This window comes from Erithacus rubecula, assembly GCF_903797595.1.
Source record: "Erithacus rubecula genome assembly, chromosome: 2".
Taxonomy (NCBI): domain Eukaryota; kingdom Metazoa; phylum Chordata; class Aves; order Passeriformes; family Muscicapidae; genus Erithacus; species Erithacus rubecula.
Window position 1 is genome coordinate 60971858 of NC_136685.1, and position 25268 is coordinate 60997125.

General features: G+C 39.0%; 1 protein-coding gene across 18 annotated transcripts in view; it reads left to right on the plus strand.

The window, feature by feature from the left end:
- The first annotated feature begins 1011 nt into the window (after positions 1–1011).
- REPS1 (RALBP1 associated Eps domain containing 1) overlaps positions 1012–25268 on the plus strand; it is a 63037-nt gene continuing 38780 nt past the window's right edge. For 5 of the 18 annotated variants that reach the window (XM_079299202.1, XM_079299190.1, XM_079299201.1 and 2 more), the window contains exons 1-3: positions 1019–1377; positions 16568–16691; positions 20566–20765. In XM_079299202.1, coding sequence (XP_079155328.1) covers positions 1225–1377; positions 16568–16691; positions 20566–20765 — 477 coding nt within the window. In that variant the 5' untranslated portion in view covers positions 1019–1224. Of the gene's footprint in view, positions 1378–4515; positions 4591–16567; positions 16692–20565; positions 20766–25268 lie in introns of those variants that run through there. The other 13 variants (XM_079299200.1, XM_079299199.1, XM_079299191.1 and 10 more) reach the window with 9 other exon arrangements.

Genomic DNA, 25268 nt, shown 5'->3' on the forward strand with positions numbered 1-25268 from the left:
AGGACGCAATTTTGTTAGTGTACTGTAGGGAAAGTAGATCTACCGGGGGACCTAATTGTATCCTTCCAGTATCTGAAGGGAGCCTACAAGAAAGACGGAGAGTGACTATTTACAAGGCTGTATAGTGACAGGGAAAGGCTTCAAGCTGAGAGAGAAAAGGTTTAGATAAAAGGAATAAATTCTTAACTGTGAGGGTGGTGAGGCTCTGGAACAGATTGCCCAGAAAAGCTGTGGATATCCCATCCATGGAAATGGTCAAGGCCAGGTTGGATGGGGCTTTGAGCAACCTGATTTAGTGGAGAGTGTCCCTGTTCATAGCAGGAGGGGTAGAACTACATGATCTTTGACAACCCTTCCAACAGAAACCATTTCATGATTCTGCTCATGGAAATACACAGAAGCTCAGAAAGCACAGCCAAGAGAGACACACGGAGCAAGAGCTCTTGATGCGGAGATAGGTGAGTTCTTGCCTTTTCCTCCTTGCAAGGCTGATGTATGGAGCCGGGCCATTATTGTGCGCTATGTGGTGTTGATGCATACAGTAGTGATGGTGGGAAGAGGAAGCATATAGAGGAGGGCAACCACTTATAGCTGTGATTCTGTGAAGCCGGGCTCGGGAAGCTGCTCGGCACTGCTTCAGCCTCTCACACGACTCACTAGGCCGGGCAGCTGAGCATCCCCTGATTTATCGGGCAGCTTCCTCGGGGTCCTGTGCAGTCTCGGCCGGCCCAGAGAGCGAGACGCCCCGCACCGGGGTCCGAGCCTGCGGGGCCGCCACCCTCCCCGCCCCGCCATACCCACAGGGGGCGCTGCGGAGCGGGGCCGGGCCGCGCGTACGGCCGCTGCCCCCCGGCCCCAGGGCGCCGCGGATGGCGCCGGCACCGCGGGGCGGGGCGGGAGGCCGGGGAGCGCCGCCGGGCCTTCTCCCCGCTGGCCCCGCCCCGGGCCCGGCCCCGCTTCCGTCGCCGCCGCCGGCGCGGAGGGGCGGCCCGTCGGCGGCGCTGGGCGCTCCCCACGCCTCCCTTTCCGGGCGGCGGCGCGCGCAGGCGCGGGGGAGGCGCGCAGGCGCGCGGCCGCGTGGGCGGGCGGCGGGGGGAAGGTGCGAGCAGCCGCCCGCGCGCGGCCGCCGGCGGCGCGTGTGTCCCGTGTGCGCCCCCCCGGCGCCGCCGCGCCGCCGCCTCCCCGGCCCCGCCGCCGCACGCGGATGGTCCGCGGCGCTGGAAGATGGAGGGGGTGACGCTCAGCGAGGCGGAGCAGCGCTACTACTGCGACCTCTTCTCCTACTGCGACACCGAGAGCACCAAGAAGGTGGCGTCCAACGGGCGCGTCCTGGAGCTCTTCCGCGCCGCGCAGCTGCCCAACGACGTGGTCATGCAGGTACGGCCGCCGCCGCGGGCCCCCGGGGGGCGGCGGGCCCGGGCACCGCCCCGCCGTGCCGAAATGGCCCCGGCCCGGCCCTGCCCCTCCGCCCGCCCCGCAGCCCTTGGGCGGGGGTCGTCCCGCCGGCGGGGAGCCGCGGGTCGCAGATCTTTGAGGTTGGAAGGGACCTGTGGAGATCGTCTCGTACAAGCGCCTGCCGAGGCAGGGTCACCTGGAGCAGGTGGCACAGGAGCACGTCCAGGTGGGGTTTGAAGGGCTCCAGAGAGACTCCGCGACCTCCCTGGACAGCCTCTGCTGTCCTCAGTGTAAGGACAGTGTAAGTTTCACCTCTGCCTTGTGTTGAGGTGAAACTTACTTGCTTTAGTATATGGCCATTGCACCTTATCCTGTCTGAAGAGGAGTCTGGCACCATCCCCTTTGAGATACTTATGTGCATTAATGAGATCCTCTCTCAGTCTTGTCTAGCCTAAACAGGCCCAGCTCTGTTAGTCTGTCCTGATCAGAATGCTCCAGACCCCTGATCACCTTTGTGTCCCTCTGCTGGACCCCGTCTGTCAGCTCCATGTCATCCCTGAGCTGAGGAGCCCAGGACTGGACACGGTAGGATGGAGCTGTTGTCTGACCGGCCACCTGAGCCCCTCCAGCTGCAAGGGAGGGGCACGGGGTCTGTGCCAACCCCCCCTTCCCCTTATGTACCTCCGGCTGCAGGGCCGGGAAGGAGCTGCTGGTGTCTCTGCTGGCAGCGTCCAGCAACTGGTAGGTAGGAAAATATTGTGTGCCGGCCATCCACAGCTGTGAGACCCCCAGAGTTTTTTGGGGAGGATGAGTGAGATTGTCCCCACGATCTGCTGATGAAAAGCAGCACAGAAGGAAATCTGGTTTTGTTTCATTAGGAGCTACTGACACTGGTCCACTTCACCTAAGCCATGCAGTCTTTTATGGACATCACTTGCCGGCAAGAATTAACTTACCTGTCATCAGCCAAATGTTTCTAACAATGAAAAATGTGATGTTAAGACTGACACGGTTCCATACTTGCAGGATGTATTTGCACAGTTTTAGCACTTCCTTGGCCAGGTTACGTCTAAAACATGTAGCAGTATTGCAGAGCTACCTGCATAGGAAAGGGAAAGTCTGCTTTAGTATGCATATGTGAGTATTTGAGGAACGTATTCCCAGTGAACCATTCTTATGAACAGCTATTTGTAATAATTTGCTGCTTCTGCAGTTCCCTCTGTCATTGTTCAGTGCTTTAAAGTTTACGTAGTCTTTTAAGCTGCTATGGGTAAAGCTGTATTTAGAAAGCTGTGCCGCCTTTTATGCGGTTTCATCCTCAGCCTAGCGAGATAAGCAGCCCTTTTAACCAAGTATTAAACTTACTGTTGCTAGAAACACAAATGGCAGGATGCTGAAATTCAGTGCCAGGAGAACACTTACTGACTAGGCTGACTGTTGGTGTGTTTTGGGCCTCCCAGCTTGATTAGTTGAAATGAGTTTAAGACACGACGAAGTGGGAGAGGGCTGAATAAGAAATGGTTCTTCCTGGTAAAACCAGTAATCTCTTATTTGATGACTTGTTAGACTGGACTTAATGGTAGGAGAGTCTGCATGCTCGGTATTATGAGTAAGGTTTCTCAAGGGCCACCCACGGCTGCTTTTTGTGTGTGGCCAACCAGTTTCAGAAAAATCATCCCAGGGAAAGTGAATGTTTACATCTACACTGTATTTAGAAACTTCTTTTGCATAAAACTTCTCTGAATCAGTGTATATAAGCTAATGCTAAAGATTTTATTTCATGCAGGAATTTAGTTCAAGAGTTTGGAAAGACCTGGAATTTTAAAAACAAGTGTCCACAGATTATATCCTTATCTTTTGCAGAGGAGGTCAGGTATTTTCCTACAAAGTAAACTGCATCTGAAGAGAGACTACTTGGGCATCATTCCGTGGGTCCTAAATAAATTAACTCAAGAAACAGACCTGGCTTATCACTGTAGTGATCTCAAGGAGAACCTTGCAGTTAAAATGGCAAACAAGATATTAGATTGCCTGAGGAATGAGACTGTAAATAGTACAAAGAAAGTTGAAATGCCCTTAGCAGTTTGACCCATTATGAGTGTCATGTGCAATCACAGTTGGTCACCTGTAAAGTACTTGTACTTGGAAAAGAATTTAGTTGTCTAGTTATTTTGCGTTCTTCTTAAGGTATTGCTCTACCCCAGGTTAATACAGGCATGAATATATTGTATCGGTGTTCTTCAAAGGGAAATTGCATTTGATGGTTTGGAAGCTGAGACTGTGTAATTTAAACCTCAGGATGAAATAGTTTAAGAAATAGAGAAGCACTGTGAAGGAGATGGAATTTTCTTTTGACCACATGGGTGCTGTGTTTTTACCTGTTCATTTGAAGCACCTGATGCTTGTGGGGAAATGAACTTAATTCAGTTACCCAATCCTTACATAATCCTGGAATGCAAGTGTAGTACTGGTCACATGAATGCTAAGCACATTTGTAGGTGTGCAAAACATAGCGTAAAATTGTTGCTCTTCAAGCTCAAGGAGGCCAAGTAGACCTGAGGAACTACTTCAGAGTTTTTCCTTTTCAGTGGTTGGTAGGTACCTTTGAATAGTTCAGAACTGTTTCCATTGGAAATTAAAATGTCTTACAGTTGCATTTTTAGACTAGTTTTACTTGCAAGTCTGTTATCTCAAGGCTGGATATATATGCAGCCTTTTTTGCTAAGAGTTGCATCCTTGTGAGAGATGTGTCTCACAGGAGCAAAAGTCAATATGTGTTTCTCATTGTTCCTAATCAATTTAATTTCTCCCTCTGAGGGACACAGTCAGCTGTTTGTGTAGTGGGGATAAATGAACACAAGGAAGACTGAAACTGTTACAGGTGTTGTATACCAAGCTACAGCACCCTGGAAAGCTAAATGTCTATTTTATACACATCTACAAAAGGACAACTTTATTATCAGAATAAAAATACCCTGCCAAAAATGCATGTGTCAGAACACCAGTCTCTATTAACCTGCATTTCTTCTTTTTTATGCACATCCCTGAAATGAACATGCACGTAGAAGACTTGCATAAAAGAGCGAATGAAAGTGCGTGTGTTGGGGTAAGAAATCCAGCTACTTCACAACAGTTATGAGTCTTCAGATCACTCTCAGGGTGTGGTTTCACATTGCAGCTGACAGAAATCTAATGGTGAGTTGGCACTGAAGAAGGTGCTCCTGTCTTCCGTCAGCCATGTGTTCCTTCTTTCAAAGACACTCGTGCCTGTCCAATGCTGTTGTACACTGGCATAGGGGGCTGTGTAGGCAGAAAATTAATCACAGCTTTTTGTTGGTTGTAACTCTGTATCAGGTGACAGTGGGGTTGAATGAATGTCAGTGCTAGCACAAGAAAGGAGACAGGAAAACTCTTTGACAGAGGGGAAGCAGAGAACTTTCTTTGTTCTAGAGCAATTGGATATTTTAGTTGTGACCTGGCATGGGGTTTGTGTTAGCTTAAACCACTGGAAGATGGAGCTCACTCTGACTCCTTTGAACAGACAGTGAGCTGGTCCAGGGAGCTTGTTCAGCCAAAAATTAGAAGGTTTTGTCAAACGTAGTTGTCACTTTCCTCAGCTTGCAGCTCAATTGCATGTGCATTGGTGTTGGTGTGTGTAAGCAGTGTGACACAACACGATTTGTCCTGAGGAGCTGTCATCCAGCGTGTTTATGTGCTTATGGAGCTTCCCTTTGCTGGAGTTCCAGCCTGGTCCTGTGCACTGAATGTTCGCTGGGATTCACTGTGTGCTGTCCTGGGGTGTATCTTCTAGTTAGCTTGATACAAAAGAGACATAGTTGCCTGTTGTGGAGTGGCTGGATGGAGGAGTGTGCTCTGGGAAATTGGGTTCAAAATCATGTTTCACATCTGACCTGAAACGCTCACGTGTGTATGCTAATGAAGTCTGTTTTTGGTGTCTCTGCAGTGGTGGGGAAATGGCTTGTAGAAGCTACAGTTAGCAAAAAAATGTATTGTGAAACTTATTACTTGTGCATGGAATGAATATAGTGGCTGTTCCATCTGTAGAATTCTTATTTAGGTGAGTTAATAGTAGAACATTTTCTGAATTTGTACTCTTGATTATGAATCACAGAAACTTAATCAGACAAGAAGCAAGTCAGTGGTGCATATGGTACTCATCTGAAATTAATGAATCAAAGCATCTTGCTTTAAAATACAGCATTACTATAAAACTACAAATATGTGAGTATTGGCATGTATTTTCTCTAAAATGAATAAACTGTCATCTTCAGTGCTGGCATTGTACAGCAATGATTCCTGACTTCTAATTTGGTGTCAGAAAGACTTTGACAAATGAATTGAACATGCCCAGTTACTTAAATTACAGTAGGCTTCTATTAGGCCAGTAAAAGCCTCATATAAAGCTATTTTTGGCTGTTGTTAGCAACTTTCAAGCTTTTTGTTTATTTTTAAGAAGTCTTTACAGAGAGATTGGTTTTTCTTGTTCTTGTTTAATTGATGGCAAAAATTACACTCTGGTTGTCTACCTCAACTCTCTGTGAGTTTGCTGTCCTCACATCAGAAGTTGTAAGAAAGTGTGTATCCGTGATGCACCTGCTTCATTGAGAAGTCCAGACTCGGAGTTACAGGCGTATGCTGCCTTCTGTTGTTCTTGGGGTGGTAGTTTTTGGCAGATAGAGGGAACAGAAGATGCACTGGTGGTTTTCTCAAATGCCAGAGCTCATCTGCTGTCAGGCAGCACAATTATAAATGGAATTGCAATCTATAGGCAGAATGTGGCAAAATAAAATTGCAGGTTCTTGATTTAAAAATATTGGCTTATTTGTTGGAAAATGGATGAAGAAAGAAGGGGATCTAAGAAAATAACAGCTTGTTTACCGTTATCGTGTTGTTGCAGTTACTGTTTCAATGAATTTCCTACAAAAAAACTGCCTGTTTGTCAAATCAGTGGAGTCTGCTAAATGCCAACTTTGAATGGAAGCTGAGCCAGGGCATGCTCAGGATTGCCTGTGAGGTAGAGACATGCAGAAGACTCTAACTCATTCTGGTTTGTTTGCTGAATTATTCTTTCAGAACTGATGGGGTAAAAAATTAGTATTCCTCATACATGGTCAATTTCATGCCTTCTTTTCAGTCATGTGAATTTGGAGTATATTTAAAATAATATCACTTTAGATCTTTAAAACGTGTGCTGTATAAGAAGCTTTCATCTCTAATACTGACCTATAAGTAGTCTGTAACAAGCCCTAATGAAAAAATATCACTTTATTTAATCCAACTCATACATTCTGGTTCTTTAAAAATTATTTTGAATCTTACATTAAAATGTCACATAGAAAAGATTTAAAATTAGTTTAGATTTTGAGGCAATATTTGCAACAGGTCCTTGTCACAGTGTTCTTCCAGTGTAGATATCTCTAACTATAGCAATTTTCTTACTAATCTGTAGTATTTGTTTAGCCTGAGCACAGTAAAATTGATGAATCTGTAGACTTATTATTATAATTACCTAATTTACACATAATTTGTACACGTTTATGTGTTTTCATATAAAAGATGTTTGCACACATATATTATTCTGTATTCCAGTCCTCATTTAGTAAACAAAAGTTGTTAAAAACCTGTTGTATGTGCCCGGATCTGCAGTTAAAAATATCTGATTTATGAATCACCTATTTTTTTCCTTCAAATGTCACTGTAATAGAGTATTCTCCTTGCAGCTGAGCAGTAGGTTAGCTTTGATTCCCTGTATTGATGAGGTACATAAGTGTGTACTTTCTGTTAGGAATGGCTTTTAATCTGCTCTTTATCCTGTGAATTATGCTTTGACATTCTGCAGAATTCTGGTAATATTCTTTATTTAAGCAATGTTACTTTCACAGAGACTATAGTGGGCTGAAAATTAATTTCTTTTTATAGTTAACTAGTTGGAGTGGTCTCATATCCCAGCAGCATTTACGAGGAGAACAGTCATTGTTTTTTGAAACAAAAATGGCAAAACTTTAGGACTTTAGATTAAGTCTATTAGAATTAGACTTATATTTCTTGATGTAATTGCTTTTGAGCCTTTGAAATTGGTATTCATACTGTACAGTCACTTACATAGTAAATAATTCCTTCATAATTCTGTATGCCAACACAGCACTCAGATAATTTCAAGTATCACAGCTCAGCTTAGTTTGAAAGCAGTTTATTCTTTTCTTTTTAAACATACTGTCAGATGACAGCAGGGGTGATTAATATCCTTTTTGACATGATTGGATAGAATTCTAGAATCAGAAATATCAGGGCCTTTGGCAAATGCAGCTGTCTTACAATCCAGTTGGTTGTACAAAATTATGGATTGTAAATTTGTTGTTTTACCGGTAAAAGTGATTCTTTTGTGTTAGAAGTTTTAACTACTTCACTGACTGTGGAAAATGGCAAACATGCCTTCATCTTAGTCTAATCTTCTGTAAATGTTACTGCAGATGCTGTGAAATTATAGGACTTTGCTGGCAGTCTCTATGACTTTTCAATTGTATTTACTAGCTTTCAAAGTAATAGTCCTTGCAGACAAGTTTTCTACCTGTTTGGTCATAAATATTTGCTGTTTTAGGTTGGTCCTTCTTGTAGAGTTCCTAGATGTCAGATTGGAGTTCTGTTAGTCATAAGTGAGTGTGGGAGAAATATGATTTTTTCTCAGTGGAGTTCCAATAATGATTAATATAATATTTCCCTATTATTCTTTTTCCTTTAGCATTTCTGTTGTTCATAAAAATATTCTTAAGCCAGCAATGTCATTCTTTCTAAATTAAAATACCAGATTGGTGATAATGTTCATGACTTGCTTGTTTTTCCACCTGGGGTTAGCATCTGAAGTGTTAAATTATCCCTACACTTGTTATACAAAAATACAACATCATTTAGGCAGGTCTGACTGTGTACAGGAACTGTACACAGAAACTGTGTTTTGAGAAGTTAAAAAACTTGGAAAAGATGATAGTCTGACCTGAATTTCTGGAATTACTGACTTCTGACATCTAAAATACTTCTGAAGTATGGTAACAGAGCAATGTGTAGGCTCAGTTTTGAATATATCTTTCAACTTCAATAATCCCAGAAATGGATGACCAGCTGTGTAAAATTTAGCATTAGGTGCTGACATACTCCTGCTGCAGACTAGTGGTTGGGAATTTTGTAGAAAAGTCTGTTATTATTACAATAGCGTGAATGACTTGTTTTTTCTGATTTGAAGCCTCTTAAATAATTTAAGACAATGTTAACAATGGAGTGTCAAATGTAGCTCTGTAAATGTGCAGGTTTTAAAACTTTAACCAAGGTTTGTTTAAATTTTGATAGACACATTGTTAAGGCTTCTTGGCCTCAGTGGGAAGAGGAGAACAGTGCAAAGCTAAGTAACTATTTAACAGTGCTCAGATTGATGCTCAGAGGAAAAAAGACTGGGATGGACTGTAAAGTACTGGACACGGTAGCTTCCTGTAAACTTACATGGATGTGCTCAGGAATAACAGGAATCACATTTGTCCAGGCCACAGCATGACCACTAAATCTGGGATCAGAGAATGCCTTAATCTTCATTTTACATTAGCAAAAAAACCCAGAAGGTTGTGCTCGTTCTTTGAGGGTTTTTTCTGTTAGTATTGTTCTGGCATAATAACAGAAGGTGATGTATGAGGGAAATGTTAAAAATTTAATGAAAGAGAAAGAAAATAATTATTAGCAAAGAATATCAATCACTGGAATGCTTCAATTATAGAGAAGGTCTGAAAGGAATGAAAATGTCTGTATAAATGTTCCTCTCTTCAGCTTTTCGTATTACGAAAAAAATATTCCACCTAATGCTGCATGATAGGAGCAGCCACAATTAGAATATTTGTGAAGTATCTCTTCAGTGCCTGCTGAAGCTAGATGCTTTCTTGATAAGTATACACAAGTAATTCCATTCATTTGTTTATGCTAAGGGAGTTAAATTACATTCTGAAGAGCTCTACATTGGTAGAGCTTCAGAAGTTATTTACTCACATAAACTTAAGAACACACATAAGAACAAGCAAACAACACATAAAGTTAGAGCTTGGTTAGTCTTCATAAGTATTCAGTTGGACTTCTAATGATTGCAAGAGTAAGACCAAGTGCTGCAGAAGATTACAGATGAAGAATGCCATGCTGTGTGTGCCAGCTGAGGCTTGTTTGCAGTTTCTGCTTGTCAAAAACATAAACTGCAAACCTAAAAACAAGTTGTAACTATCTGATGTTGACCAGTGAGGTATGTATGCTATAAGATTCATTGCAGTTTGTTCAAAAAAACCTTGTACTTTTTCTATTGTAAATGAAGCCTGTGAGTAAACTTCTGAAGGTCTGCTGAGGTGTTTGTTGGTTGTACAGTAGACAGATTCAGTTTAATAAAAGAGAAAATAACACAGTAACTTTTTGTTGGCTTGCTGAGTGGAGTGGTCACATTGTGTGACTGGACAGATAAGCAGCAGTTACTGCTCAGGAATGGGGAACTGCAGCTGAGAGCAGAGGAGGGAGGAGCTATTTAGGTTAAGCACTAAACTAAAATTACATAGTAAGAGAATGCAGGTATGTGGAATATCTCACTTTCAAAGTGCTTCTCTTTATTCATCAAAAATGAGAAATTGTTCTTGTAGTTTCCCCAGGCTGTCTTTTGCTGTTGCAGATTTGTGTTTTTTTTTTTTTTAATTTCCAGTTCTTCTGGCTGCTTTATTACCATTTCTGCTTGTAAAGTGTCTTTCTCATGAACATCTACTCTGAAAAAAAAAAAAAAAAAAAGCAACCCAGCAGTACAAGCAAAGAGCAATTCTGCCTTGAGGTCTTCCAGGTGTGTCTTTTTACTTGGGAGGATGGTAGTTGCTTTCTAAGTGAGTATTCATCTGGCTATCTGTATTGTCCTTTGTTGGTGCTACTGAACATATCAGAAGGGTGTACAATTCTTTATTCTGCCCTGGTTTTGAGAGTATATGGCAATATTTTCTCTGAGTTGTAGTCAAGTAGGGCAGTCTGTTACTCTAGACATTTGGAAAAGTGGCTCCTCTAAGTCAGATTCTTGTAGTTGCATGTAGGCTGTACCTGCCTCCTCTTTGTGGATTGATGGGTGGTGGTTGCCATGTGCTACCAGATCAGAATGGATTGCTGACCTCTGGAGAGCCATGGAGCTGTGCATGAGAGGCTCTGCAGATCAGATTCATGTGTAGAGCTTGTAACAGCTTTTGTAGAAGCTGTTAGAAAGACCACAAACTTGGATTGCAAATGGAAAAATCAAAAAAGCTGTTACTGCATTAGGAACTGTCTTTAATAAATTAGGCTAATGCATTGTGAATCTGTGTGCTTCCAGGAATAACAAGAGGTGTTGCAGGCCTTTTGGAATGGGTTAAGCTCAGGAATTACCTAAAGTGTAACTGCACCAGCAGCAATAAAAGTCCTGTGAGGTTTGTGTATGTGGTGTTCAGCATATTCACCTGTTAAGAATTTATTGTTTGTCATAAATCAGAGTTCAAAATTTCCAGTGCTTTTCGCTGCTTTTCTATGAACAAAGTGAAAGCATGACTCCAAATCTGACAACCCTGTACTCAAGGAGTGGGCATGCTTGTAAAACAGATCCCAAAGTACAGGGGCAGAATAATTCCTCTGAGCCTTAAAATACTGGGTCATTTTTTGAACAGCTAATTATTTCTGATGTGATTAATTCTGAAATTTCATTTAACTGAAACAGATGTATGTTTGACCCTGAAATGACCTGTGGAATGGGAAATCTTAGTTCTAGGTATCTGTAGAGAATTAATTGTCCAAGCTGATGAGTAGCTTTTTCTTCCCGGTGGCATTTTAGAAGTTTGCTTCCACTGTGGATCTGTGCAGTGTGAAAATCAAGGGCAAAGAAGTATTAGGAAAAGCTCAGACAGTAAGAGACTCTAAATAGTTCACTGCCAGAGAGTGTGTGTTGTCTTGGAAGTCCTCCAGCACTGTTGGTATTATTTCTTTCAAAGCCTGTGTTCTGAAGCTGAAGACTGAGATGCATCTTCATGGAACAATCAGTAAAACCTATTTGTTATGCAACAGAGAACAGCAATGTCCTGAATATATTCTGTGCCTTGGAATTCTTAGTATTAACTGATTAACTATATTTACTACAATGCCTAAGTACCTAATAAGGTAAATATATATATTAGAGGTAATTTTACACTTGCTGTTCAGCAGCACATGACCATTTTCTGCTTCATACTGACTAAATATTAAATATAGCAGTATTTGTTACCATTCATAGATGCATTTTGCAAATGATCTTTGGATAGGTGTAAGACTTTAAATGTTTGCAATGTTGTGAAACATGGAATTCAGAGCAATGCTTGGACTGTTTCTTTTTGTGGCATTCTTTTTTTATCTGTCTACAAATGTTTTTGGTTTTTTTTTATTTGTGTTCCACCTTGTGCCAAGCTTTGTGGAGCCATGTGAAGAACTGGGTCAGAGACTTGACTTGGTTAAAAATAACTCATCAAAAGAAAGATCTTTGTCAGTTCTCTGTCTTGCAACAACTGTTGCATCTGTGAAGCTACCTGTCAAGCAAGATTTTTGAAGAGAAGTTAAAAATTCTAACTCATATTAGCAGACTAATCAGTATTGCTTTGTCCAGTTGACAATAGGTGAGAGACTGTAGTTGGGAAAACTGTGCCAGGCTATGGTCAGTAATTAGTGAGATAGACTGAGATAAATGAAGTGACAGGAATTGATCTAACAGCAGTTGCAGAATAATGTGATTAGAAGATAATGAATTGGGAGGAAATAAATGTATTCAAGCTAGGAAGAAACGAGTGAAGGCAATTTTCATTGTTCTTCAGTGTGTAGGGATGTCAGGGTTTTTTTCTTCTGCTACAATAGCAATGATTAGGAAATATTTTTTCAATTTATATTACATATCCCTGAATTACAGTAGAGATGTGTCTAGTTTTTGTTGTAGCTGGGGTGAGTAGAGTACATGACTTCAGGAAAGCATCATTGTAGGACAGTATTCTAAAACCCAATTTGAGGTTGTACTCTAATAAACTTTCAAATTGGACAGCATTCTAACATTGTTGATATGTTACATTTTTAAATTTTAAACTAAATTAAAATTATTTCATAATCAGTTACATTTTTATTAACTAACAAAACTGAAGGAAATTGTTAAATTTCATTTTTTATCTTTTTTGTATCTTAAGTAAACAACTGTTTAATGCTTGTTTTTCATTTGAAGGTTATTGTTAATATGCACAGTAAAACTCAAAATAATTTTCTAAATATTGAAGCACAAGTATATTCATAGGGTCTAGTTTAACTCAAATTTGTGTCAAATACATATTTTATAATGAATGTGAAAACTTGTTTTGTATTTCTGGTGCATGGTTCACATGGTATTGTTCATGGTCTTTGTTAGATTTAAACATAAGAGAAACCTTTGTTACTGTAAAGGTGATCACTCAAAGAGGTTTTCTAGAGCGGTTGTAGAGTTTTCCCTGCTTGGATTTATATACTCAAAATCCCAACTGGACACAGTCCAAAGCAACATGCTGAGCCTGCTTTGAGCAGGGGGAGTGGAGCAAATGATCTCCAGAGTACCTTTCCAAGTTCAACTATTCTGTGATTCTGTGTAGGGTTCCTTTGTGTTTAACAATTTTCGTATTTATGTTCTTGGTCTAAAACTTCTTTTTTGATTAACAATGCTCTAGTTTGAATGAGAAGACAGAAAATGTCCTCCTCTAAGTTTGTTCACTCCTCCTCCTGTTAGCACACAGCCTGTGTTGTAACTTCCAGCCCTCTAAAGTTGTGTTCAGGTTTTGCCTCTTGCCACCCTCTCATATGGAACAGTAGGTACCTGAGTAACTCTCTTCAAGCAGATGAAATATTTTTATCTTTGCTGTGTAGGTGGCATGCATGTTGCTTCATTTATTGTTTTAGCATTGAAGTCATCCCTGTTTAAATACTGTTGTACTTTTGCATGAATAATATTTACAGATAATAGGCTTCATTTGCCTTGTAGAAGAACCTGGGGGCAGGGAGACTGTGATATTCTGGAAGACTCTCCCAGAGAGATTTCCTGAGTTCTGGGAAGTGTGTTTTGCTGCATTTGATAGAGAAATGATTTGTTCCACTTCACCTGGAATTTGTAAAAGTTCACAAACCTCTCCAAGTTCAAGGGCCTCTTATTTGAAACCTGTAAGGGTTGCAGAAGGTATCTGCATGAAACAGTGCTCTTTGACAGCATGCTGCTTTCAAAGCCATGTCTGGTTTCTGCCAGCTTCTGGTATTTCTGATGATGTTGTTACATCTTTGCAGTATGATGACTGAGCATGCAATTTAATAATTGTACAGAGGTGTGGTTTTGTGGGTTTTTTGTTTGTTTAGGGGGGTTGGTGTTTTTTGTGTCAAGGGCTTTCAACAATTCTGGAGCTTCACAGAGTTGCTTGCCTTACTCTAGTTAATTGCAGTAGTGTGATCTGAGGTTCTTCATATCTAAGGAGATTAAAACAATTGTGAAGCATTTTGTCTTGAAGATGGCTCTGCATTCCTTGAAGAGTTTAGGGAAATTCCTTATCCTCTCTTCTTAAGCTGATGAAAGCCCTAAACCTAAATCTCAGAGAAGGAATCCTTTGATAATTTTTTATTATTATTCCCCCATTCAGTATAGCTGATTACCTGTTTCATGTTTAAATCCTGCTTCAGGGATTTTCCAGGTACAGCATTTTGAGTGTGTTTGGGTATGATGTCACTCAGTAGAGGAGTTTCTACTAGATGTTTGCATCTAATGGTTTTACTCAACCTTCAATATAACCTAATTAGATTATATTCTGTATTTGAAACAGAGGACTCCTTTAGCTATGAGTGGATTTGACACCTCTTGTTCAGCAGCAGAAGAGCATTTTTCGGGGGGGGGGGGCGGGCGGAGTGGATGGGGAGGATTGGGTGTTTTTGTTTTGTTTTGTTTTTTGTATCCTTAGCTTTTTGCTTTTCTTGATACTTATATCTGATGTACTTAATATATATTTACTTTGAATCCGTGCTTGCCTTTCCTTTCTCATACTTGTCACAGTAGCGTAGTTATTAACTCAGTTTTTAGCTGAAGTTTTTTTTTTCTATCTGGCAATACTGACAAACTCCAACAAAAGGTAACTTGTAGTTAAGCAGTGGCTTTAAAATTGTACAAATCCATTACTGACTAAAGATTCCATAAGCTCAAAATGCCTCTATCTTTGTTTCTTTTCATAACACTCATGAAGGTCTGGTTAATTCATTTATTTGTGCTAAGCCACAAGCTTTTTCTATTTTTCTTGTAGTCAAGTATGGAAATATTCCATCAGTCTTCTAGCATACAGTGCTTTAAAAAATAATTGCTTTTGCTGTCACACTGGTTTAGATTCCTAGCTGTCTCTTGAATCTCCACTGCTTTAGCTCTGCTAGTTATTTAAACTCAGTATAATTATTTTTGGCATTAGTTTGAGTAAAGATTTAGATGTTGATGCCTTTGCTTTTATTTGAATTGTCATCTGTCAATTTACACTGTCACTTTTTTCTTGGTGACACTTTTTGTAGTCCAACCAACCTGTTGAAATTAGTATGAGTTCAACTGTATTGAATTATTTTTTTATTCAATAGAGTTTGGAAAACACGCTGTGATCCCCTAACTTCTCTCCAGACATCATGCTGCAGAAATACTACAATGGGAAAATACAAAATACAAAAACAGAGGAGCTGTGGGGCAATATGTGAAGTGTGATGCAGACACAGACTAGTGTTTTAATGCAATAGTTTTTGTCCAGCAGGATTTGAGCTGCATGTACAGCTCTAAACCTGCTGATCTTCTTGTGACTTTTCTGGAACTAAGAGTTTGTCAATATCCCACACCTTCCTGTGACGGGTTTTACAGCAGCTTATTTTCATGAGGTTGCAGAATTCTGGTGCATGGCAATGAAATAACCAAGTAATTTTTTGTTGAACTGTATCTGGCTCGGTTGTAGTTGATAAACTCACCTGATCCATTGAATGGAGTTACTGAAATCTGTTTTCTGCTCTGGTGGTGCTGAAACACACAGGCTAACAGCTTGTGCATTGGGTAGCTCATTTATTGCTATGTGAAAATGTAATTCACTTTTTCAGCTGGAGCTTGCTGCAAGTAGGACTCCTCTGCACTCAGAACTGTGTCTTCTGAAAGCTAGGAAACCTTTCAGGACAGCTTTCTCTAAATCCACTATTAGTACATCCCAGTAGTCAGGAAAATGGGCAGATGTGACAAGAGACCAGGTTTGCCAACAAGGGAACATGAGTGAGCTCAGGTGGGAAGGATGAGGATGGAAATTAATGCCTATGCATGTAAATTGGTCTGAGATTCTCTGTGCTGATGGTCACAGGCCCAGTTTCTTGGACTTCTGTGCCTGAGATGAGATTGAAAGAGAGAAACTAGTAGTATTACAGAAATATGATGGGTCTCTAAAGAAATATCCAATCCATGGGATTAGGTGGGATCCTTCTGAGCATATTGAGAGAGGTAGCTAATGTTGCAAGCCATCTCTCTCTTTGAATAGTTTTGGAGATTAGGGTTATGTCTCAATGACTGGAGGAAGATGCAGCAATCACCTTCAGGAATGTAAGGGAAGATTTATTTGAGGAACTGCATACTGGTCAGCTGCAGTTTGATCCCTGAGGAATTGTGTTTAGAAGCCATTTCTAGGCATATGAAGGTGAAAACAGTAATTAAGATTACCAAGAGTACTTGTCCAGCAGATTGTCTGGAGCTGTGGTTGAGGAGAGAGAAGCAGTGATGCCATCTACATTGACTTCAACAAGTGTTTCACTGTGGTCTTCCAAGAGCATCCTTGTGTCTCATTTGGAACATTGCAGTCTACATGAGACTGCTCAGTAGATAAAAAGGCAGTCTGGATCATTTAGCTCTGAGAGTCTGATTTGGAATTTTTCATGCTTAGTATCTTATCAGTGACCTGGCACAAACTGGAATGCCCCTCAATAAGATTGCAGGTCATCATTGTGGAGCGGGATGCAGTCAGTATGTTTGAAAACATAGCAGGCTACTCTGAAATCGATGAAATCTGTATAGCAGTTGTGTTTAACATGTCTTTCTATAAGTAACTGTGTTTCCTTTCAGATTATGGAGCTCTGTGGTGCAACAAGACTTGGCTATTTCGGAAGAAGTCAATTTTACATTGCTTTGAAACTCGTTGCTGTGGCCCAATCTGGTCTCCCTCTAAGAGTGGAAAGCTTAAATACAGGTAAATCACAGGACTGGGGGAGTGGAGATTGAGTTGCTGAGTACAATTATTGGTAGTTGACTCACATATTCTTACAGAATAACCTTGTAAATTAGTGTGATATGTCTTTATACATGTTGCTAATTTAAAAATGTGGAGAGACAGTGTTTTCTTAATGTGCAGTAAATACCAGTTGAAATACCTTATTCATTGAATAAGTATTGCATTCATAGTGGGACAAATTAATAACTTGTACCTACTACATGGGAGCAAGTTAATTCTATAGATTGATGACTGATATGAGAAACTGTGTGCTGTGTCCTCTGAGTGAAGTATTAAGAGGAGTAAAGTAAACTGGAAGGAGAAGAAGAATGCAGCATTTGAAGGCTTTTGTAGCTGCTGTGTTTCCAAAACCTTGATTGTGACAAACGGAAGGTTATCTTTTCTAATATTACATTTCTTTGCTCTTGGTTTGACATTTTTTTCCCTTCTAAGAGAAGATACGAAGATTAGTTTAAGGTTTTTTATTAGTGATAACCTCGACCTGTGAAAGATCTTTGAAGTCTGTTATTGGCCAAATCACCTGTTACCCTGCTTTTCAAGGGTCAGCTGTGATATAGGTGGTGAAACAGGAGGAAGGCTTATTCTGGGAAGATGGTTTTGAGCTGCAAGAAGAGCTTTGATGTGAGGCTCTTCTCTAGCCTCTGAAAGAGATAAGTTGACCCATGTCCTTGTTCTGTAAGATGAAAATGGCATAGAAAGATGAAGTAAGGAATTTTAAGGCATTATAGCCCTTGCATTATAGTACACAACTCATAAGTTAAAAATCTCTTTGGAGCACAGTTTTGCCTTAGAGTGCCTTTACTAGTAGATTTCATATCTGTAGAATAATGTTATGATTTTTATATGCTAGTAAATGAAAGAAATCTTTGGAGGTTTTTGTGTCTAAACAATATAGATTAAACAGCAGTTAAGGAGATTTAAAAACAGTCTGATATGACTGAAGTATTTGACAAAGCTATTAAAAATAACGTAATCACTGTCTATACTTTCACAGTTATGTTTATGCTGGGCTCATACAAACTGTTTATACTGCTTTCATGGGGTCTTGTAGCTTTTTGGAAAAGTTCATTGTTTTACTCAATGTTTTGCTAGTATTCAAGTTCCATTCTGTTTATAAGCTGCTGTGTGTTTATAAACTATTTCCCTAGTCTTCCTAATGTGTTCCCTAATCTAAAGCTTTAGTAAGTTGTAGTAAAATGCCCTAAAATGAGAAAGCTGGAAAAAGAACCTTCAACTCTTAAAACTGATAAAACTGGAACTGGATCAAACAACTGTGGAATTTCTCATCAAATGCCTGTTGGAGAAGGGAAAGACAAATCTGTATGTAGGCTTTTTACAGGGATTTTATAAGCTTGGTTTTATTTTAATGTGAGATACCTTAACCAGAAGAAGTGTTTCTATTAAAAAAAAAAAGAGAAATCACAAGAATTTTGAAGGAAATAATTAAATGAAGGTACAGAGTTAATTTCAAAATATAAAATATGCTGCTATAAAGTTAACAACGATTGGAACTTTAATTTCACATTAATAATTTCCTTGGTTCATGACAATATTAGAAATACTTGTAATGATTTCTGAACTTCTAGGAATAATTTTCTGTAACTGGTTCCAAGCCTACAGAATGCAAGTACAATAGAGAGAACATTTATTTTTACCCTAACTGTTTTTAGCTATGGTCTGTTGCCTTGGTTGCAGTGGTTCCAGTCCTATCTATGAATTTCCTGCTTCTAGAATGATTCAAGTGTTGTTGTAACAGCTAACTCAATAATTAAAATGCAGCAGGCTGATAAAATGATTCTGAGCTTTGCAAATTTAGTCCTGCCCATATTCCATCTCCAGGATGTCTTGAAGATGAACTGTTAGAGCCATCCCAAACTAAGCTGGATACTCTTTCTCTCTTCAGACATTTTGAATTAGTTAAAGCTTATATTTTTGATATCTACTTTTTAGTTCTCCATTTTATATACATTCTATAGATTTTCTTAATTTTTTTCTTTCTTTTATCTTGGGAATTTTTTTCACCTTCCTACTTGTTCCTTTTGATTTTTGGTGTGTGTCTTGCCAGTAGACAAGAAATTTGCTGTATCTGAGTTAGTCAATACTAAGTCTAGCATAAGTGTGGTCCAACTGGTTCTCAAGTGCTCTTACTCAGATGGGCAGTAGAGTAAGAATACTGGCAGTAGTTGTTATACTACAAGCCTCCAAAGCTGTCGTTCCTTTGTCCCAGAAAATTTTCCTTCCAGGAAGCTAAAAATTGAGACATGAAAGAGCAGTGTCTATTTCAAATAAATATTTATTTTTTAAGTAAGAAATGCAGCTTTTGGTGGAAGAAAACATTAGGAAGGATGTGGGCATAAAAAGTACAGAGAACTCTTTTAATATATTCAGTATCAAGGTTAGTTCCATTCATGACAGCTCTCACATTCATAATTGAGGGATTTCTGAATGGTAACAAATATTTGTGTTGAAATGAGATTTTTCTGCTGTTACTGGAAAAAGTCAGAGAGGAGAGAGGTAAAAATAGCAGGTTAGTCACGAAGGAACTCAGTAGAGCTAAACAAACCTATATTTATCTAGTCTTGCTTTTAAAGAAGACAGCAGAGTATTTTGTGTTTCTTTTGAGTCCTCTATTATTTTGTGACTTGTGCTGGCACAGCCGATTGCACAGACATGCTCTGTGTCAGTTGGATCATCTGGTGTCTGTATTTTCCTGGTTTTGCAGACATACACATTTTTACTTGTATGCAATGGCTTTTTCACTTTTTGGCTGACTATGGTTTGCTGTTTATTTGTTACTTTCCTGCTGCAGCATGGGGTATAATGCTCATGTAATAAACAGTATGCAATTTCATGTCATATTTTAATATAGTTGTAGTACCACTGACTCATTCTCAGTACCAGAAGCAATTTACGTAAGCAGTCAGCAAGAGAAATTAAATTTGAGCCATGCTTGTAATTTTGTTCTGTGTTGGAGACATAATTTCTAAGTAAGCTGTACAGCAAATTCACAATTTGTGTTTATTCAGAGTGGAGCACTAAGAAGATTGCAGTTTGGATAAAAATGGTAGAAATCTTGCAGTGGGAAATTGAAGTTTTTCATAATATCATTTCTGTGTTGTGCTGCTCTGAACCATGGTACATAAAGCTAATGGGCTTCCTAGCATTTTGTAGAAATTTTGCATTTTAGTTGTTTATATCACAGTGAGGTGACATTGGAATATTTCCAGTTGTATTTCCAGTATTCCCAATTAATTAATTTAGCTTTTGTTGTAGAAAAGTATGTATAGGTGTGTTTAAGCAATAATCACACTTTTTCATATGGCTACATTATATTATGTGTTCTAAGTATGAGAGCATGACATTAGCTCACCAAAAGATGATGCTGAATATACTGCAGTATTTTAGCATTTATTTTGCTGATGATCCATTCTATATGAAGACCCTACTTCTTTGTATGCACTAGGAATGGTAGATAAATTTTGAAAATCATTATTCAGTAATGAAATGTTGACAAAATTAACAAAAAATTATATAAATCCAGATTATCTGGTTGCTGCTGCATTTAATGCACAGTTGTGGTTTAAAGCTGTAATGGAGCAGTGTGAAGTCATCTTTGTGTCCCAAAGTTAGAACTTGGGTAGCAGAATCATGAAGTCTAATACAGAATAGGTGTTTGCTTTTTCCAGCTGCCAGGTGTTGGCTTGACTGTAGCAGCAGTCTCAGTGTGTAAAGAATTGAACATGTGAAATTTGAACTTCAAAATAGAGCAGTGTTTCTATTTTTAATCATCATACTTATATATAGTAAATGTCCTGCTTTATTTTTTTAACAGTAAAGGACCTCCCTCTTCCCAGATTTGTTGTGTCAAAGAATGAACAAGAGTCAAGACACACAACCTTGTATTCTTCAGATGCTGATAACCCAGCTTCATATTCAGGTGTGATTCCTCCTCCTCCACCTGGCAGGATACAAGTCAAAAAAGGCTCTGTGAGCCATGATGCAGTTCAGCAGCGTACATCAACTGATCAACAGGTAAATTAACTTAAAAGATTAAATGGGATTCTTAACCACTACTGTGCTGTGTAGATGTCAGTTTGATAGGGCTTCTAAGCTGGGTTACTGGTTGTTTCTTAAAAAACTATATACTGATATATATTGTGCACAAAGACATATGAAATGAAATAATGAAATGCTTGCATATAGAAGACATTTTTTATGAAGTCTTAAAATCTGTGTTTGAAATATTGTCAGTAATGGACAAAGAATTGAGACAAAAGAAATTCAGTGTGTAAGTTAGGATGGCAAAGATATAGTTTTAGTTATTATGGTATTAATAGATCATTTATTAAATAGTTCCCATCAGTTTCCTGGTCATTGGAACAGCAGTACTGAGGGCCATGGAACACTGAGTTTCTAGTCCTGCAACATACTCTAATACGTGCAAATCTGAAATACTGTATTTAGAAAACAATTCTGTAAATTTTCACAGTTGCTTTTCTCTGCCTCACGTTTTATTGTTTGGTGGTTTAAGTGTTAAGGAGAGACAACAAGAACCAGAAAAACAGACCAAAGTTTTCAAATAGCTTTTTCTTATGTTTTAATAATGAGAAAACTGATTACTTTCTGTTCACTGGTTCTTTCATCTTAAGTGACAAGATATCTGAGTTAATGAAACCTGTAAAGATTTAAAACTCTGTGCTTTCTCATACATAATTCCTTGGATTTACAGTCTTGATGCTCTTTTTCCATGGGGAAGTCCTTTCTGATTCTTTTCTACAAACAAGAGCTGAGTACAAATGCTAAATTTTGCAGGATGTATGTATTGAATGACCTGTTTTCTTCCCTGTGGTGTGCTTTTTTTCTGGGCTTATTTTGTAAAAAATTGAGGATTGCAAATGTCCCATAGTCACTGTGGGAATCGAGGAATCACTCAAAAACGTTTATTAGTCTCTATGGAAATAGCCCAGACTTATCCAATACAAAGAAAAAGTAAATTAGCAGAGGAAATCCAAAATCAATGTTTGACTGCCACTTCCTTTCTTTCAAAGGGAGGATGGGGAATATCATGGAAAAGGACTTAGCAGTAGGTCTCAAGATGGCTTTTTGCTGTCTAGTTTTGGGTTGGTGTGTTTGAGAGAGCTACCAAGCACTTCGCATATTGCAGATTTCCTAAATCTGATTGTGAGGTTTTAGTTGGGTTGAAACTGTATTTTATGTGCTTCCATCATGCTGTTGAGTTTATTTAGTGGACAGTTGTAATTTGATACAGAAGTCTGTAGTGGCATAATGTTAAAATAACAAAAAGTAAAGTAAATCTGATGTTTGAAGTCTTCAAGTTCAGAATAAAGAAGCCATGTGTTCACAAAAGTGTATGTGCATCCCAATTTCATTTCTCTGTCTTGGCTGATAAAAGCAACGTGGTATCTTTTTTACACAAGTCTGTCTGAGATCATCAGAATAAAAAAAAACCCTCTGTATCTAAGTCTTTGAGGGATCTGGCCCAGAAAACAGACATGGAAGAAATGAAACAGACAACACAGCATTTAGTCCAGCAGTTTTAAGTTGTATTCATGGTCTATAAAATCGGGGAAGTATTGTCTGATTTTGCACCCTGTTATAAAACTGAACGTTCCATGGCTGATGCTACATTTCTGACTGTACAATGATCCCCATTCAAGTAGATTTCTTGTCCCAATCTAATACTTAGTGATTCAGTTACCAGGTTAGAAATAAACTGAGAAAGGTGCTTGAGCCCACATTTCTCACTTAACCATGTAAATACTCTAATTGGGTTATTTTATAAAATAAAAGCAGATTTTGTTTTCGTGGAAATTGCTGATTTAGTTGTCTTCACCTGGAGATAGCATTCAGATTTATAAAATCTAGAAAGGGTTTCAGATTCTGAATTCTCATGCCACTTTTTTGACTGATGATATTCAAAGAGATGAAGTCTGGCACATAAAGCACAATATGTCATCTTTATAGGGATCGCTCTTCTGTCTGGAGGAATATGTTGGTTAAACTTAGATATTTCACTCATGGAGCTTATCTTGTAGTTGTTAGATATTCCCTTAGCAAATTTGGAGTTTTGTTTTTTCTTAAACTGTTTGTGGCTTTGAGAATGTGACCAGCACTTGAAAATACAACATTTCTTAAAATGCTATGGCTGAAATATTTGTATGAAATCATAAAGTATCTCAATCTTCATCTGTAGAAACTAGTTCATTTAAAGACAGCTTTCCATATTGCTGAGATTTGTCATGCATAGTATAGTGTCTCCTAATCACAATTTGTGTAGAATAATTTGCTCAGTATATTGTCTACTGAAATGTCCTAGCTAAAACTATTTCTTTGTCAATGCATTATTTCATCAGTGCCCTCAATGACCTTTACTTGGAGGCAAGGAATCAGGAAATAGCAGTCAGGTTGTGTTTCCAAAGAGTAGCTATAAATTATTTTGTGGTAGTTTTTGTAGTTTATAAATATACCACTGGGCAGAATTTTATATCTCTTTAATACTGTTAGAAGATGACTGAAGTCATGCCTAGCTGTCATGGAAGCTGCAGAACTGATTTTAGGAGTCTAGCTGAGTAATGAAAGATGCCATCACTCACTGGATAGCATGTTAACTGCACATCCTAGTGGAGATAAAACGCTGGGTGTATTTTTTTTTTTTTCTTCTGACAGAATTTCTTATTCCTATAAAATAGAGGCTAAGTAGATTTGAGCACTTCTGCGGGTAGTTTAACATCTATAGGAGCACTTGGGTGACATAAAAATGCTACCACCGTGTATATACAGATCTATACCATGACAATAGCGGCTATGTTACTAAAAGCGTTAGAGCACTGAAAGTCTTCTGAGAAGAAGCAACAATGTTGAGATTAGGAGGAGATTCGTGTCTTCTGAAAGTAACTCACCAGTGACTGCAGATTCGCAGTGTTAGAGATCGTTTTGTGTTTTGCTGTTGAAGCCAAAAAACGAGTACTTTTTTCAGCTTTAAGTATAATCCAGTGTTGATCAGGTACTGCTTTAGGATACTTTCACCTCTGTTTTGGGAAAGGGGGTATCTAGCTTCAATAGATTTTGGGACTTTAACATCTGAAAAACACGTATATGACAAATACTTACAGGCTGAACCTTGCTATATCCAGGTGAAAGTAAAAGGTAAAGATGGAGGTACTCCTCTGCCTATGAGTGCATCAAGCATATTCCTGGGCACTCCAGATCATATTTAGTGCTGTCACTGCAGCCTTAGGAGGAGAAGCTCAAATTTGGTACTGTAGCAGACAGAATTTGATCATTTCAGTTCTTTCAACTATATGAAAACTAGTCTGACTTTAAAATAAAGTTTTGTCAGGAGTTCATTTCTGTGCATTTCTGTTTGTAGATTGAACAGGTAATTTCAGATAAAGTATACCTGGCATTAAATTGTTTACAAGCACAGAGCTGGAAAAGATCTCATATGTCATATTTGCATCTAGTGTTTTATTATTATAAGAAATTTTATTGGAAGAGTTTTTAAAAGATCAGGGCTCTCTTGAAACTTTGAAGCCTTTCATTCCACACTGGCTTTGCTGGGGGAAACTGTTCCAGGGCCTTAGTGGGAATATTCATGGGAATATGGTGGGAATTCCCACTTAGCTCAGCCTGTTCATTTAACAACTTTGTCATTAGTATTTGCTGCAGGGTACTACCAGTATTTACTGGAAAACTATTGCATTTCACTTTAGCTCTGTTTTGCTTGACAAAACAATCCATAGTCTCAGTTTCAGTTCATAAAGCACTTACCAGTAATCCTTAATCCTTCTCTGCCTGTGATCCAATTTGAATTCCTGCTTATTGAAAATATTTTGCTACTTCTGTATTTCTTGTTCCAAGTGATATTTCAGCAGTATTAATACTGTTTTCTAGGGTTCTTTCCTGTTTTTGCTTGATGTATTTTCACCTCATATACCTTGGCAGCTGTGAATAAAGCAAATCTGTCATACTTGGCATATTGTAGGGGTCTGATAGGGGTCTTACCTGTGCATCCAGTCTTCTCTTTATGGTCTTTGGTATTAACATTCATTATGCTTGAAAAACTGTATTTTACATTTTAAAATTTGATTGCTGACTGTTCCTTATGTCCTGAAAGGGATCCATCTGTCTGCTGCTGCATTTGTTGTCACAATTTGTAAGCATGCTACGTAGTGTGCATAATCAGTTACCTAAAGTATCAAATTAGGTTATTGTCCACATCAGTCATTTAAGAGCATTATTAGAAACTTCCCTTCAATCTTGTAATGCCCATTCTAATGCAGTCTAGTTTTGCCCCTTCTATAGCCAGTTCTTTTGCACCTTAGATCTTTGTATTAATATCCACATTGTTGGAACTGTCTTGTGTGACACTGCTGGAGTATGCTCACCTTCAGGTTAACTGTAGTGTAGTTCCTTTCTGAAGAAATCACAAAAATACCAGTATCGTTTCTCATGCTGTGATTGATCTCTTTTTAATTTATCTCTAGCTTAATAATTATTTTCCTCAATTGGCTG